Here is a 17,929-nt window from a genome sequence, read left to right on the forward strand (position 1 = left end):
ATACAAAAAATAGGAACTTTAACTGCTCTAGCTTTGCGGAAACTCATTCACTGAATCCTCTGAAATCAGCGCACCAGGACCCAATGACCACAACACAGTCAGTACCACAAAGGTGAGATGGAATCTCCGTTGTAACATGACGCAGCCCAAAAATTGCCTTCAGGAGCCAAGATACCACAGACGAGAGGAAAGTGCCTTCCTTCATATGGTCTGAGACTAAACGATTTCTAAGGGTATCGTAGTAATTTATCTTTATATTTCATTGCATACTTCCACATTCAATATATTTGGTTCCTGAGTGAGAAATCTGTGAAAGAGGAAACAATATCTGGAACCAAGAGAGGATGAAACGGTAACTGGTGATATATAAAGAGGTTTGACCCCCCCCCCCCGCCCATTTCTCAGTTTTATTTTGATAACGATAATGGGGGCGGAAATCAGAGGATAATAGGGGAGGTATTATGAGAGTCCTTCACCGTGGCTCACGCCCTCTCTCCATTTTTGGCAGCCAATAGGTAGCAGATGTGTCCCACCTGGGTTCATATGAAAGGGGAAAGATGATACTTCTTCATCTTGTTCTTATGTTTAGAAGAAATCCAGTGGGTTTCTTCTGATGGTTCAGTTGGTAGAAAGTGAATAATAGATATTTTGAGTTCATAGGATAATATAGATACTTAAAATCATTTTATTTGTATGTATGTATGTATGTATGTATTTATTTATTTTGCTTTTTAGGCTGCACCTGAGGCATAGGGAGGTTCCCAGACTAGGGGTCGAATCAGAACCACAGCTGTCAGCCTGCGCCACAGCCGCAGCAACGCCAGACATGAGCAGTGTCTGCAACCTCCACCACAGCTCACGGCAACGCCAGATCCTTAACCCACTGAGCAAGTCCAGGGATCGAACCCAAAATCTCATGGTTCCTAGTGGGCAAAATCACTTACTTTAAATGCCATTCTTTGGGATGTCTTATCTCATTTTTCTTCCACTTATAATACTCTCCAATGAAATCTGGATCGTCAAGCACTGAAATTAGAGTATTTTTAAAAGGAGCTATGCATATGTTCCTTAATAATAGCTCAGAGTTTAAAATAGTACATTTCTCCTTAAGCTGATTATGTGGCAATAACATGGTCTATTCAAGTCACATTACCATCCTCAGATACTTTTCAAATGTCTTCCTTTTTCTTGAACTTTGTGATATTGGACATTTTAAAAAAAATAATCTGACTGCGACTTTGTAACTTTTTCATTATAATAGTATTTAGGTATTTTTTGGGCCACGGCCGTGGCATGCAAAAATTCCAGAGCCAGGGATCAAACCCACACCATAGCAGTCACCCATGTCATAGCAGTGACAATGCCAGTTCCTTAACCTGCTGAGCCCCTAGGGGACTCCTGATATTTGTTTACATATCATTTATGGAAATGAGGACGGTGTTAAAATGACTCCTATAGAAACTACAGACACTATAGGTTAACAAAATACTAATTGAGCATTTCAAGTGAAAAAATTAAACCTTGGAATTGGAAGTGACATTACAGATCTCAGGCTTCAACAAAGCAAGAATCTACAATATATAATCATCCAGCCCCTAAATGATTCCTTTGCCAATGACGGGAATTTTTTTTTTTTTTTTTGTCTTTTTAGGCCCATACCTGTGACACATGGAGGTTCCCAGGTGAGGGGTCGAATCAGAGCTGTAGCTACAGGCCTACGCCACAGCCACAGCAATGCCAGATCCGAGCTGGGTCTGCATCCTACACCACAGCTCATGGCAACACAGCATCCTTAACCCACTGAGCAAGGCCAGGGATCGAACCTGCATCCTCATGGATGCTAGTCAGATTCATTTCTGCTGAGCCACAATGGGAACTCCCTCTTCTTTGTTATTAGGAGACAGTCTGTACCACCGACAGTCAGCAAGGTCATAATGTCCTTCCCTAATCTTTGGGCTATGAGTCTCCCAACTCCTCACTCTGACCTTTGGAGCAATATTGAGTAAGCGTACCCTTCCCCTGTGAGAGACTGGTGTTTTTTTGTTTTGTTTTGTTTTGTTTTTTGGCTGTGTCCTTGGCACACGGAAGTTCCTGGGCCAGGGACTGAACCCAAGCCACAGCAGTGGGATAGGACAACGTAGGATCCTTAAACACTAGGCAGGCCACCAGGGAACTCCCAGAGAGCAAATCTGGACTCCCCAGAATTCTTAGTAGGATTCATTATTTCCTGTAGGAGATTATACTAATATTATTAGAATTCTTACTATATCCTGGGGCACTTGTAAAGTACACCTGCAGCGCTTACCACTGTAATACTGACTTCACAGATGAACAAAGACCTAGAAAGGTGGAGTAATGTCTTCTCACATGGACTATTCATCACTCCTTAAATGAAACTTAAAATTTGATATTTCTATTCAAGGATATCCCATGTCTTTCCTTAACTTTTTTGGAATTGCCTTTCCTACATTTTCTATTGGATTATGTGTGGCAGTCTCTTTATATATTATGAAACCTCAAATGGCCTGGTCATCCTTCCTGAATATTCTCATTACTTTTCTACCATTGACTCATTTTCTCCATTTCTTCTTCTATCTACTACCTGAGAGATGAAAGATGTCACAGTATTTGTACAAATTTTGAACACTACCTATTTTATCCCCATACTTTTTTTTCACTACTCTCTCTTACTATCTGACTATAAACCCCTCAAAAAGCTTTTCGTAATACTTATCTTGTCTTCAACCCAGAGCCCATTGTCTCGACATAGAAGATGATCACTGGAGGATGTTGATGGAAGGGAAACAATGAGGAAATAAGGGCCGGTGACATTTTGTCAGAAGCTACAATTCCCCCATCACTGTCATATATTACCCTTCCAGGAGTTTGTGATCTGTGGTGGAAAAGCAGCCTCTACTGCCTCCATAATAGAGTTCTTCCCCCTTTTCCTTCTGAGTATTACTTAATATTGCTTCGACTCTCATTTTCTATGACACACCTATTGTCCAACATCACACCGGTTGATCTAAAGAAATGTTTTTCCGGAGTTCCTGTCGTGACTCAGCGGAAACAAATCCGACTAGGATCCATGAGGATGCAGGTTCCATCCCTGGCCTCGCTCAGTGGGTTAAGGATCCAGTGTTGCCATGAGCTGGGGTGGAGGTCGCAGATGTGGCTCGGATCTGACGTGGCTGTGGCTGTGGCTGTGGTGTAGGCTGGTGGCTACGGCTCCAATTCGACCCCTAGCCTGGGAAACTCCATATGCCTTGGGTGCGGCCCTAAAAAAAATAAATAAATAAAATAAAAATAGCTGTTTTTTCTAATCTACAACTGTCATGTCCAAAGAAATACACAAGCACCAACTTACACTTAGCATGTTTTACTTTCACACATACTGTCTCATGCTAAAAGAGAGTGGAATGTTTTTGTCAATGAATACAAATGAAAAATGAAGTACAAAGAATCAAATGAAACCTAAATCCACTTAACTGTATGTGCAACACTAGTACAAGGCTAGGAGTCTCTCATTCCTGATACTGTGCTCTTCTGTCTTGGGCCTTTCCATTGTTTGCATATCATAACCACCTTGGGAGCTTTAAAAACGACTACCGCTTGGTCCTGCTCCTAGAGACCCCAATGTGATTGGTCTGGGGATGCGCCCTTTATGTGGGAATTTTCACAAGCTTCTCTGGTGGTTCTAGCAAGCAGTCAAGACTGAGACCACTGCATCAGAAGTAGAGGATATGGATTCTTACATTTTTGGAAACACCTGCTCTTGTTGCTGGCTCAAAGACTCAGGGAATGAAAGGACCCCCAGGTGAAAGCAGATACCCCCAGGATGCTGCAGGCTGTCTCGTTTGTCCTGATGACAGCAAACATCAGGAAGCCTCTACTCAGTATACAGGGTACACTGGTCTAAAAGAATTCTTTTCCTCTAACATAAACATTTCCTTGTGGGGATCAGATTCTGTCCTTAAGGTGCTATTGCCCACAACCAGATGTACTGACTTGTTCTCTGCTAAACTTTTGATTTGCCATTCTGTGGTCATGGATAGAAAACAGCAGATCGCCAGTACCTTTCCCCATGTGACTGCCTATGATTATGAATTTAAAATTTTTAGTTATTGAAAATGTACTGCATGTTCTTCAGAGTTTGAATTTAAATCTCAAGTGATACAGGGATAACAATTTTATATCCTATTCTGGATGCAGTTCCAGTCCTTGAGCCACAGCCTACTTGTACTAATAAATAACAGCCACACTTACTGAGCACTCAGTATGCACGAGGCACTATTTTAGTGCTTCAACACTGTGAGGTGTGTTCTGTGATTACTCTCATGTTCCAGATGAGAGAACTGGGGCACAAAGATTAAGAAACTTACTCGAAGTCATGCTGCTAGTGAATTGCATCCAGAATTTACGCTCTTACCAATACATGGTATTTCATGTATGACCTTAGGTAAATTACTTAGCTTCCCTTGGTCGTGGTTTTCTCATGTGTAAAACAGAGTAATAATAATAATGCCTAACTCACTGGGTTGATATACAACTATGCATGGCATATATTAGGTGTTCAATAAATACTGGTTGATGAATGGATAAAAGAACAATGAGATTGGGATGACTACAAATACAGATTAAGAGGCACAAACTACTATGCATAAGATAAATAAGCCACAAGGATATATTGTGCAACACAGGGAACATGGCCAATATTTTATAATAACTATAAATGGAACATAACTGTTAAAAATTGTGAACTGCTATGTTGTACGCCTGACGCATTATATTGTACATCAATTATACCTCTAAAAAAAAAAAACCCCAATATAGAGTTTACTCTGTAAATGGTATTATATAAGAATAAACTTACAATTATTATGTAAACTTACAATTATTACACAACTGTGTAGATTTGGGGCACAAGGATATGCAATAGAGTTAATACTCAAAATCATAACATAACTACTCATCTTTATTCATAAAATGAAAAGCTTTTTAAAATATGCACGAGTTTAATAACCTTTCCAGTGATAAAAATATAACTGTAGAAAATGAAGTTATTAGAAGTTTCCCTTTTATTTCTGAGTAGTTGAAGAAGCATTCTATAATCTAAAAGCTTCATCTTTATTATTGCCAGGAAATTGGGCCATTAAAAAAGATACATTGGACCTCATCCAGCTCAACTATCCAAAGACAAAATGGTCAGCAGCACATGTAAGGTTTACATTTAATTTTTTTTAATTAAGTGCTGGTTATTACTCAAGGAAAGCTTTTGAAACATTCTTATAACAAATCCCTGCAGGAAAAGGAGTCAGAGTGATTGTGAAATCTTGCACCAAGGACTAGAATCAAAGCCTCAGAAATTCTTCTGGGCTACAGGGAATGATTACCAGCTATTGCCTTCACAAAAAGGAATGAATTACACACTAGGTTAGTGACAGATGTAGAAACAAGAATCAAATTAAATATTTTGGTGTCAAACTCCTTTAAGGAAGAAATTGCAGCCAGTGATACTTCATTATTTCTTCCATTTTAAAATTGTTCTTTATATAAGACAATCATTTCCAAATTTCTTTGTTTGGGCATGTGCTGCTATTTTTTTTTTTTTTTTCCCCTAGCAGTTTGGAGTTTCCAAATGCCTCATGTATTTACATGTCATTTCATAAAGCACCATCTTATAATAATTTGTTTGTTTTTCTGGTTAAAGGATTTGGATGCTGAATCGCTCCCTAGAGCATGCCAATCACCTCTCGATATCATGTTTGTTGAAGGTTATCGCCTCCTGGAACTCATCCGAGCACCTCAGGGCCTCATACATAGCAAGAACTCAAAATATGTTTGCTGAATGGACTAAGAAGCACTCGATCAAAATCTCTGAAATGAGGTAAACATTCATGTATTCTGGTAGTGTTGCTTTTAAAGAGTGCATTTATTTTATTTTATTTATGTATTTTTTTTTATTTCCCCATACATGATTTTTTTTTTCCTACTGTACAGCACGGTGACCCAGTCACACATACATGTATACAGTCTTTTTTCTCACATGATCATGCTCCATGATAAGTGACTAGACATAGTTCCCAGTGCTACACAGCAGGATCTCATAAAGCACCTTAAATTATTTTTCTTAACCACTAATCTGTGTGTCAGTGAGGAAGATAATGGGTAATTACAACATAACTAATAACCAACGTCTGAAAGAACATGCAATTTCTTATAAACTATTGAGTTAAATTACATGTTTATGTTTATTAAGCTTAGTATTACTTTCTACCCTAATTTGTGCCTTAAAATTAGATACTATTTTTTGTGATATTTTGTTCTCTTAAAACTGATTAGTAGACTATCACAACGATGAGACAAAACATGATGAGACCACAGATTAAGGCAGTGGTCATGTAGCTGGAATAGAGGGGAAATATTTGTAATGTTGCAGGAGATAAAATCAATAAAGCTTAAGAGGGAGATAAAGAGGACTAGGAAATATCTACGATTCTGGCTTGGCAAATAAATACAAGACTGGTGATCTGCACTAACCGAGAGACATAACAAAGGAGGAGTTGCTTACATGTGTGAGATGTCGAAAGGACAGTTGTCAGTGTGCACTCAGAATTCAGAAGAGAACCTGGCCAGACATGAGGCTTTAGGGATTATTGGCACATGGGCTGATGGAAAGCATGGTGATGGATGAGGTCTTTCAAAGAGCTGAGTAGAGAAAACTGGATGAAGCTATTGCTAGGGAAAGACAGACGAGTCCTTAGGACGGTAGGAGGAAAACCATGGCGGTATGGTGTCATCTAATTCAAGGAGAGCATAGCCAATGGGGGTTCAGGTAAGATAAGTGCTAAAAAAGTAACCACTGACTCTAGGAATTTGGAAGTCACTGATAACTTCAGAATACAGCATTTCAAAGTCATATTTGAGTAAATGTGTGTAGGTTGGATAACCTAGTCTTCGATACAAATATCAAACTTTGATACAAACAATGAAATAGTACTCTAAAGATTAGATACAAACAATGAAATAGTACTCTAAAGATTAGATTAGATGGACCAGAAAGTTGCCCAGCTCTTCATTCTGTCTTTTTAGTTCCTAAAGCATGACAGTAATGGATGATGTTTCCTTAGACTGATATAATGGAGCAGCCCTTGGTTTTCTCATCGTCTTTCTTCTTAATATCTCTGGCTTTGGGGATAAAAGCATTTAGGATCAAAGTTTCCTCCTGCTATGAAGCCTTCCTTCTGGGGTGAAGGGAGTAAAACAAACCTTATAAGACTGAGAACTCAACTCTGTCTTTCATTCCTCCAATGGCCTCTCTTTCTTTCTGGCTTATACTCAGATTCAGTCCAGGGCTCTATACAAAAGTGAGACTAAATGAATACTTGTTGAATGATTAGTATACAGAGCCAACAGAGAAGTTTATCACCCTCACACTCCAAATATGTGTCAATTAGTCTGGGAAAGTAAGACAAGCTGAGGATGTTTAAGAAATTGATATATCCCACTCCCTAGCAAAAAGAGAACAAGGCCAGATCACCTTACATGGAGTTCTGTAACATTCTGTGGCTTTTGATGTGGCTATTCCAGACCATGTCTTGAAGTAATCATTAAATGAGATTGATTTAATTGATCTGAAAATATAAATTAAAATCAGACAGTGAGTAGCATGCAAGGTTGCTTTTTAAAATTATTTTATCAGAGTGGACTTTTTCAGATATCTTGTCACAAGACATTAGGCTGATTTGCAAATTCTAACAAATGCATTTCTAACAAATGAATTCAACATAATTTTCCATTAATGTATCAATCTGTCCAAATCGGTTTTCAATAATAAGTGTAAATATACCACCATATGTATCTTATAAAAAGAAAAATACAGATTTTTTTAAGATATATGTCTTTGTGTCTTAATAAAGACATATTAAGATATGTCTTTCATGACTAACATCGAAAAGAACTTTAAAAAAGCTCCATACATGTACATTTTATCTTTCTATAATAAACAACTTCCTTCAATTCCTATGCCAAATTTTAGTGAAATCCCTTTTATTTCCTTTTTATTATGAGGAGAAATGAAACACCAGACTTGAGATTAGTCTAATTTTCACACAGAATCTGGCCACTTTCAAGGAGGGAAAATAAACAATTCTTTTCTTATATTACTGCCAGCACATTTCCTTCCTTGTGCTAATACTACCAAATCCTAATGGGAGAGCAAAGATTGTTGCAGATATTAAATAGGAACTTGAAACAGTCTTTTACTCTTAAATAATTGCATTTCCTATTTTTTCCCTGTAAACTTTCTGAATGCAAAGATTCTCAACACTCAGTAAACAAAACATTACTTTGGGATACTCTTCTAACGTGTGAAATCATCAATTCACTGGCTTAAATAGGTGCTTAAATAGCAAATGCAAAAGACCTTATGTCTGTTTTGATTTTAAATTCCTAGCTCTTCAGAGGAAGAAGCAAATTTTCAGTTAGAACAGGTTTTGAATATTAGTTTTTATAGGTTAATCCTAGGTGCCTTAAATATTTGACGCAATTTTGAAATTAATGGGGCAATATTTAAATGTGTGAATGCCTTCGCTTATTTAAATGATAATTAACGGACACCCAGCTTTAAGACTAACATTTTCCAAGTGTGTTATTGCTTTTGCAGTCACACTTAAGTAGAAACCTGAAACCTGGTGAAGATAAATTAATCACTATTATTATTGCTTCCAGAGGTACATTCAGTGCCTTACACTACTAAATGATATACTAAACTAACATTAATTTGCCAATGAAATGTTTCAGCATTTGGCAACGGAGGTAACAAAATGAAAGGCTGCATTATATCTCCTGAATGAAAAAGCTTGTGATCAATTTGCTGTCACAGATCATTTAGCAAACAACAATGACCCAAGAGGAAGGAAACTGTCAACATACTGTCTCGTGAAAAAAATACACCATCTTCAGACACAATCGTCTCCATTGTTTTTTGTCTGTTTGACGACGACCCATGACCCTCTCCCCTCCCAACGGTGTCCTGTTCAATTTCAAACTGTTAGCCTTCGGGAGCTTTCTTTTTTCCCCGGAATAATTAAAAATATTACCCTAAAAGGTATAACTTTGGTATAGCTGGGACATGCAAAACAGAATGCCTTAAACATTTGGCACTATCTGCCCTTCCAAAGCTATAAAGGAAATAGCCCCTTAAAATAAGAGAACAGTAACTATTTACTGTACTTCCAGATAAACTACCAACCTTACAGGGATATACACAGTATAAAAAATACATGTGTTTATAGTTTCAACCAGTAATAGGAATTTATTGAGTATTATCATTGGCATTACAAATAGGAAAAAGTAGGAGACATAATTTTAACTGAACATCAGGGCTTATTATCCTGCTGGGAAAATGAGAGATATATCTGAACTAGTAAATAGAATGGCTTTATATGTTAACATAACGTTACATCATTTAACACAGACATTTGGAGACTACAACAGCAGATATTTCTTCGGCAAGAGCAACGAAAAAAAAAAAGTTGGAGGAGGGAGCTATAGCTTATTTTGGAGCCATTAGGGGAAGAATCACTTGGCTATGAACCTGGGACAAAGGAAGGAGGCGTTTTAGGCCAGGGAAACAGTGTTAGCAATAGCTTAGATTGCAAGGAGCACAGTGTGTACAGGTCTGCAGAGGGAGGATGTTGGGGGGAGAGGTGATAGTAATAACTGACTAGAGTGGAGAGTTCCAATTTCAGAGGCATTAGAATTTGATAAAAATAATCAAATAATGAAGCTAGGCAATGCTGGATCTTCAAATTTAGGCAGAGAATGGATTAGAGTTGATTCAGTACTCTTGATTTATTAGGTGCTAGAGAGCAATCAGAAATTCGCCAATAAGGCAAGTAAGCTATGAACTTGGGTGTTTGGGTGAGAGTTCTCTCCAGCACTAGAATGCAGAGTGGATTATATGAGAGATTAAATGCAGGGGGACTAGTTAGGAAATAAATTCAGTAATTCACGCAAGGGATCCTAAGAGCTAATACACGGGTGAGAGCAGATATTATGAGGGGAAAGAGATGGATCCATGAGAATGCTAAAGAATTGACTGAAGTGGTTGCCTGATAGGGTGTGAAAAGTGAAGGAATTTGAGGGTCAAATATTCTCCGAAATCCCAGAAGACCAGTTAGTGTTGCTATTAATAGAAAGTGTCTAGAGAAACTGAAGTAAAATATGAGTTTAATTTTAAACATGGGTTGTAGGTGATGACCTTTGGGAGTGTGATTGAGAAATTGGGACTGGAAATAAGAGATTTAGGTCAAATCAACACAAAGGTTGATAGATGACGCCATTAGGGAAAACAAACTGCAAAAGAGTTACTGTTTAGAAAAGAAAGAGCAGAAACCAATTCCTCATTAAGGGGAGTCAGTGAAGGAAACCAAAAGGATCATTAAGGGAACAAGAGAATGGTGGCAGTGCTATTTCATGGAAGCAACGTCCTGGCCAATGCCAAAGCCTAATGACTCATTTCCTAAATATCTCTGGATATTTAGTCATGTAGCATAATGACTAAGAGCACAGGCTCTGGAATCAGCTGACCTGGGTTAAAACATTCTGGCACCATTACTGATTGGCTGTGTAGCTCTGGGCAAGTCACCTAACCTCTCCATGTTTCCAGAGATAGAACATCCTCCGTGGTAGTGGTGAGCATTCAATAAAATTGTGCATGAAAAGAGCCAAGGAGAGGCTTAGCCCTCCCCCTTCTCCCCTCGCCCTCAGTATCCGCTGGTCTCCTCAACTGCCTTGGCTAAGTATCTCATCATTTTTCTCCTGCAAACTCTAAACAGCTTCCGGGTTGTTTTCTACCTCGGTCTCTTTCTCGCCCAGGCTGCCATGCCTCTGCTTGAAAGCCACAGTTGGTATCTACGTCTCTACAGGACGTCTAAACACTTTTAAATAGAACTCGAGGTTCTTCATCCTCTGGCCTGGACTTCCAACCTTTTCATCCACCATTCAGGCCCTCACCCAGAGGCTCCTTTAATGTGGATTAAGGCTCCTTTAATAGTGATCCTGAGGATACCACGATACTACATTTCCATGTCTGTGCAAGCAGTATTTTAAAAAACTATTATGTATGTATGTATGTATTTACCTATTTGTTTTTTATGGTCACACCAGCAGCATATGGAAGTTCTCCAGTCAAGAACTGAATCAAAGCTACAGCTATGGCAGTGCTGGATCCTTTAACCCACTGTGTCGGGGCTGGGGATGGAACCTGGACCTCTGCAGTGACCCAAGATGCTGCAGTTGGATTCTTAACCTACTGTGCCACAGTGGGAACTCCCTATGCAAGCAGTTTTATCTAGAGACTCTTTTGCCCCTGTGCCTGTCAAAGCCTTACTTAACAGGTTTAGGTCTAACAATAACATTACGTACGTGAAGGGTTGTCACAGTGGATACTGTGGTTGCCTCCCCAATAGCTGTTCCATTCTTCTCCCATTCTCTACACACCCTGTGGTCTGATGGGACTGAGCCCACCCCGGCTCTAAGTCAGGACCTAAATGATAACTAATTTAGGGACAGGAATCTGACCTAAAAAGCTCGAGTGAAATTTATTCTCGCTCTCTGAGAGTGTCAATTCTCTTTATTCTTCTTCAAGATTGCCTTGTTATTCTAAATCCTTTGCCTTTCTAGATACATTTTAGACCACCATGCCAATTTCCAGGGGAAGAAAAAAAAAAGGCCTTTGAAGTTTTGATGGAAATGGAACTGAATCGATAATTTGGGAAGAACTGAAAATGTAATAATGTTGAGTCTTCCTCAAGCCACAAACATTGTGTATCTCTACTGCTTTAGGTCTTTTGAAATTTCTCCCAGATCTATTTTGTGATTTTTAGAGTAGATATCTTATTCATCTTGTGTTACATACTGATGCTTTTGTAATGGTATTTTTAAAATTTCACTTTCCATGTGTTGATTTATGGTATATAAAAATATAGTTGATTTTAAAATATTCATCTTATATCCAGGACCCTTGCTAGATTTACTCATTAATTTTCAAAAAATTTCAAGATTTGCATATTCATTTGGATTTTACTACATATATATGTGTTATCTCTGAACAAAGATGGTTTACTTCATTCTTTCCAAATTTTATAACTTTTGTTTCTTTTCCTTCCATCATTGCACTGGCTAGGATGCCAATACAATGTCAGATAGAAGTGGAGATAATGAGCATACTTATTCTTTTTTTTTTTTTTTTTTTAATCTTTTTAGGGCCGCACACGTGGCAATGTGGGTTCCCAGGCTAGGGGTCGAATAGGAGCTATAGCTGCCAGCCTACACCACAGCCACAGCAACACAGGATCTGAGCCTCATCTTTGGCCTACATCATGGCTCAGGGCAATGCCGGATCCTTAACTCACTGAGCGAGGCCAGGGATTGAACCGGCATCCTCATGGATGCTGGTCAGATTCGTTTCTGCTGAGCCATGAGAGGAACTCCACAATTTGCTAAAATTTTGATTAGGATGTATGCATTTCAGTTTTATGAGAGGTACTGGCCTATAATTTTCCTTTCTTTCTTTTTTTTTTTTGCTATTTCTTGGGCCACTCCCACAGCATATGGAGGTTCCCAGGCTAGGGGTTGAATCGGAGCTGTAGTCACTGGCCTACGCCAGAGCCACAGCAATGCGGGATTTGAGCCGCGTCTGCAACCTACACCACAGCTCACAGCAACGCTGGATCGTTAACCCACTGAGCAAGGGCAGGGACTGAACCTGCAACCTCATGGTTCCTAGTCGGATTCGTTAACCACTGCGCCACGATGGGAACTCCATAATTTTCCTTTCCTGTGATAGGATTTAGGATCCGAGTTTGGAAGTTTGGAAGCATGCTTACTTTATTTCCTGAAAGAGCTTGAATGCCTTTACTTTTTTTTAAATTTTGAAGTAACTTTAGATTTACAAAAGAGTTAATGAAGTTAGTTGGATACTTTTAAAAACCAACTTTGTCAAAGTGTAATTTACATTCAATAAAATGCACAGGTTGTAAGAGTGCGGATGGATGAGTTTTGATACAAGCATACACCTGCTTAACCACAAGCCCAAACAAGATAGAGAATATTTTCATTAGTCTTGACGTTCCCTGCTGCTCCTTTCCCATCTCCTTTGACACTTTGGGTCATCACTGGTCCCATCTCCATCACCACAGATTAGTTTTGCCTGTCCTGGAACTTCATATAAATTGGATCATACAGCATGGACTCTTTTACCACTCTGTTTTTTTTTTCACTCAACATAATGTCTGCATTATCATCCCAAGTTGTTGCACCTATCAACAGTTCACTTTTATTGCTGAGACTATTCAATTTATAAATACAGAACAACTTATTTATATATTCGACTGTTGAATATATAATGTTGATTGTTGATGGACATTTTAGCTGTTTTCAGTTTGAGATATTATACATAAAGCTCCTCTGAACATTTGTGTACTCATCTTTTTGTGAATATATATTTTCATTCCTCTAAGATAAATACTTGGGAGTGGGTTAGAGGGCAGACGAGGTTTTGACATTATAAGAAATTGCTACGCTGTGTTCACACTGGCTGTGGGCATGTCAAATGGCACAACATAGATGGTGACGTCAGAGAGTCCAGTGAAATCACATCCTCATCAATAACTGGGATTATGAAATAACTGGGGTTAGTTTTCGTGGGGGGTGTGCTTTTCCAGTCTTCCCCATCTCAGCATGGCACAGCAGTGCCCCCCTAGTTCAAACCACAATCTACTGACAACCCTTGATTCCACTTTCTCACATACCCTAATCAAACCAGCCTTGAATCCAGCCACTTTATCCACTTACCTTCCTCTCCACATCTCTGCCCTCAATCCTAGCCTGAAACACCGAGTGTCTCCCGTGGCCTTCTTCTCCTTGCTTCTGCCTTAGATTCTTCACAAATGATTCCCCACACAGCAGTTAGAGCAGTCCTTTTAAAGTGTAAATCTGATTGTGTCTTTCCCCTTCTTAAAAGCTGTCCAGCTGTGTCCCAATTCCCACTGCCAGGTTAATAAAATGCAAATTCCTTGTGTGGTATGTAAAGCCCTAAGTGATCTGGCCCTACCTTCTTCTCTTACCTCAACCCCTACCCACCTCTTCTGCCCCCCTTGCTGGGTTCCAGCTTCAGCGGCTTTCTTGCTCATCCTCCCACACACCGGTAGGATCAATACCCTAGTTATTCTCTCTGCCCAGAATCTCCCAGTACCCATGAGATAACACTCTCTCCCAACTTCCCATTAATTTTTTTCCTTTCACTGTCACAAATCTTGATTTTTCAGGATAACACCATCTGTAAGTTTATCTCACCATGGTTCTTGAGTCATTTCAACTAAATAATAGTTCAATCTTTCTCCCAGACCTCAGATTTTAGAGCCCTGTGATCAGGGCTGGACCCTCATGCTGCCTTGCTGCCTGTCTGATGAAGGACTCAGGGTCTTGGACAAAGAACTGAAGGGCCAAATTTCCTCCCTGTAATGGGGCTTCCCCTTCTTCCTGCTCCTACCTAAGATAGATCCCACCATTGTTACTGGTTGGTCCTCATCTGAATGCGGGGGACAGACAAGGTCAATGCCCTTGCTATCACATCCCAATTCATCACACTGTCGGTTCTTCTGGGTCTTCTAATTCTGCACTTCTAACACTTCCAGGCACAAAGCCCCTTGATACAACCCTGCCTCACATTCTGGGACAGAGCCCTGATGTGAGGGTTCCTTCTTCAATGTACTCTTTTGATTTCAGTCTCTTGGGAACATTTTTGCTGTTAATAATCCACTAAGAGGATCCTTTTTTAGAGCATGAACAGTTAAAAAAAAAAAAAGATAGATCGACCATTATGTCAACGCTAGTGAGTTGGCTGTTTTCTACATCTGACTGACTATCAAAATAGACTGACGGAAATTCTAGAGAAGCTAAATGCAGACTCCTATTTGAGATTACAGACCTACACTTTGTCCAGGTGTTTAAGGCTGAATTGATGTCACATTGTCAGGTGGTCTCCCAAGTATACAACAGCTTTGGTCCTAAGTCTCACCATTTTCCTCCATAATATTATATTCTTCTAAATTGTCTGGACTTTTGTGATCTATACTGGTTGTATCTATAATGTAGAAAACATGCTTTTTTTTTCTTTTTAAGCCACAAAAAATAAAAACTAAAAGAATAGGCAAGCTAATGTAGTTACATTCAATTTTAATTCAATGATCTAGAAAGAATTCAATCTTTTCTATGTTCTTCCTGAAAATATCATTGTAGGGAGCTATTGTAAGATAAAATATATTTAAATGAAAAATAAAAAGTTTTCAAAGATAAAAAAAATGAAAATAGAAGACATAGCTTAAATCAATGGTTCTTTTAGTACATAAACTGGTATGGAATTATATAGAGAAAAACTTACCTGATAAGTTTATCTGGCTCTTTATGTGACTCAGAACTGTCATTGTTCACTGCAAAGAAAAATATGAAAAGATTCCAGTTTACTTGGAAGACTGAATATATGGCCTTAAGCGCAATCTTTCCAAAGCCTCAATAAGATGATAATAAAGGAATAAAAATAAGGTGTAAAACCTCAAAGACAGTAAGAGAAAGATGGCAAGAAAAAATTTCAAGACAGAAAGCAAATGTCAACTGGTAATCTTCTTCATGGACCACAGAAATTTGAAACTTTATGTCAGGATGAGAAGGGGCCAATAAAAAGCAAGTAGATTTACACTTCAGAATTTGAGAAATGATGCAGGAATTAGAGGTCCCAGATACCCCTGAAAGGTGAAAGGTATAGCACAGACACCAAAGACATACCCTTCATCCTATGCAACCAGATGGCCATCACTATCTGGGCAGGAGGGAGGAGGTCTAATTCTGGAGAAACTGAGAAAGAAGGATGGAAGACTAGGTATAAAGCCGAACAAGAGTATGGTAAGGGACTGAAGGCAGGGAATAAATCAAATGATTCATATTGAATAAGAAGGACTCCTTACTCCCTCTCCTTGTCCAGCTCCTAGAGTGTAACTAGTTAAAACCTCTCTCTTCAGGCATAAAACTGGAGGATTCATCTTAGAAAAAACAGTCAAGCCTTAACTGATGCTAAGTTCAGGTCCTCATTGGGTAACCCTACGATGAGATAAAACCATCAACGTCCAGTTTGCATTCAAAATTTCCAATCTTTTCAATGATTTTCATTCATCACATGTCTATCATACAGATGGATAGTCAAAGATCAGTAGATATTTAAGTAAAGTCATTATCATGAACAATAACAACCAAAACAAGTAAACAGGGAGAAAAATAAGAATGAGGAACATACTTTTCTGGACATTTTCAAGAGTATAGAACAAAAAGCAAAGAGATGGATAATCAGAGAAAACAGATTTTTTAAAATGAGAGTAATATAATTATTAGAGAAATGCAAATCAAAACTATTATGTGGTACCACCTTATACCAGCCAAAATGGCCATCATCCAAAATGTCTACAAACAATAAATGCTGGAGAGGGTGTGGAGAAAAAGGGAACTCCTTTACACTGTTGGTGGAAATGTAAATTAGAAAACAGTATGTGGATTCCTCAAAAAAATACAAATAGAATTACCATATGATCCAACAATCCCACTCCCGGGCATCTATCCAGAGAAAACCATGACTTGAAAAGATACATGTACCCCAATGTTCATTGCAGCGCTATATACAATAGCCAAGACATGGAAGCAATCTAAATGCCCATTGACAGAGGAGTGGATCAAGAAGATGTGGTACATAGACACAAGGGAATATTAATCAGCCACAAAAAGGAATGAAATAATGGCATTTGCAGCAACACAGATGGACCTAGAAATTATCATGCTAAGTGAAATTAGATAGTGAGACACAAACATCATATGCTATCATTTATATGTGGAATCTAAAAAAGGATACATTGAACTTATTTGAGAACAGAAATGGATTCACAGAGTTTGAAAAACTCTGGTTACCAAAGGAGACAGGGTGGTGGTGGGGGGAGGGATCATCTGGAGGTTTGGGATGGAAATGTTCCAAAATTAGGTTGTGATGATGGTTGTACAACAAAAAATATAATAAAATTCATTGAATTTTTTAAAAAAATGAGTGTAACAGATCAGAGATCTCACATTCAAACCTTTGGAGATTTAGAATAGAGAACAGGAAAACTGGAGGGAAAAGAAATTATAAAAGAAATCACATAAAAATTTCCAAAACTGAAAAATTAGAGTTTGAGATTTAAACAGCCTACTAAAAGCCCTAAATAATGAATGAGGAAGAAAAAAAATTAAAACTACACTAAGAAACATTATCGAGAAATTTCAGATCACTAGGAATAAAGAAAAGATTTTAAAAGCTTCCAGAATGAAAATATATCACTTGTGAAGAATTGGACGTCTGAATAAAACCAGAGTTCTTAAGAGCAACGCTAGAAACTGGGAGGTAAAAGGGTCTCTACGACTCTGAAAGAAAATTATTTTCAAACTATTTAACCAAAAGTTTAACCAAATTATGAACATCTCAGAATGCAACAGATACATTTTTAGGCATGCCAAGTAATAAAAAGATTCAGCTCTCACGTACTAGGAAGTTCCTGGAGGAAGAGCTCCAACAAAATGAAGTCACAAACCAACCAAGAGGAAAAGGAGGGATCCAGCAGGAGCTCCAGCCCAAAAAGCAGGCTAAAAGGGTCACCCAAGATCCCAGTGAGAGAATTGCCAACCCAGAACTGGAGGAGGAGGCTGAGTGCCTCAGGAACGATGTCTCCCAGGGGAAAAACCAAACTGACTGAACACCTGGCATTTTTTCCTATAGCTCTGTCGGAAAATTTATGGAAAGAATAAATGGTAGATTTTCTTTTAAAGCCAAAAAAAAAAAAAATCCCAG

General features: G+C 38.6%; 1 protein-coding gene across 1 annotated transcript in view; it reads right to left on the reverse strand.

The window, feature by feature from the left end:
• Nucleotides 1-940: 940 nt before the first annotated feature.
• Nucleotides 941-17,929, reverse strand: part of UBE2U (ubiquitin conjugating enzyme E2 U) — a 47,163-nt gene continuing 30,174 nt past the window's right edge. Inside the window, exons 6-8 of the mRNA XM_047788807.1 lie at nt 15,449-15,497; nt 7,546-7,634; nt 941-1,026 (exon numbers count right to left, since the gene is read on the reverse strand). Coding sequence (XP_047644763.1) covers nt 941-1,026; nt 7,546-7,634; nt 15,449-15,497 — 224 coding nt within the window. The remainder of the gene's footprint in view (nt 1,027-7,545; nt 7,635-15,448; nt 15,498-17,929) is intronic.

Source organism: Phacochoerus africanus, chromosome 8 (assembly GCF_016906955.1).
Source record: "Phacochoerus africanus isolate WHEZ1 chromosome 8, ROS_Pafr_v1, whole genome shotgun sequence".
NCBI lineage: Eukaryota > Metazoa > Chordata > Mammalia > Artiodactyla > Suidae > Phacochoerus > Phacochoerus africanus.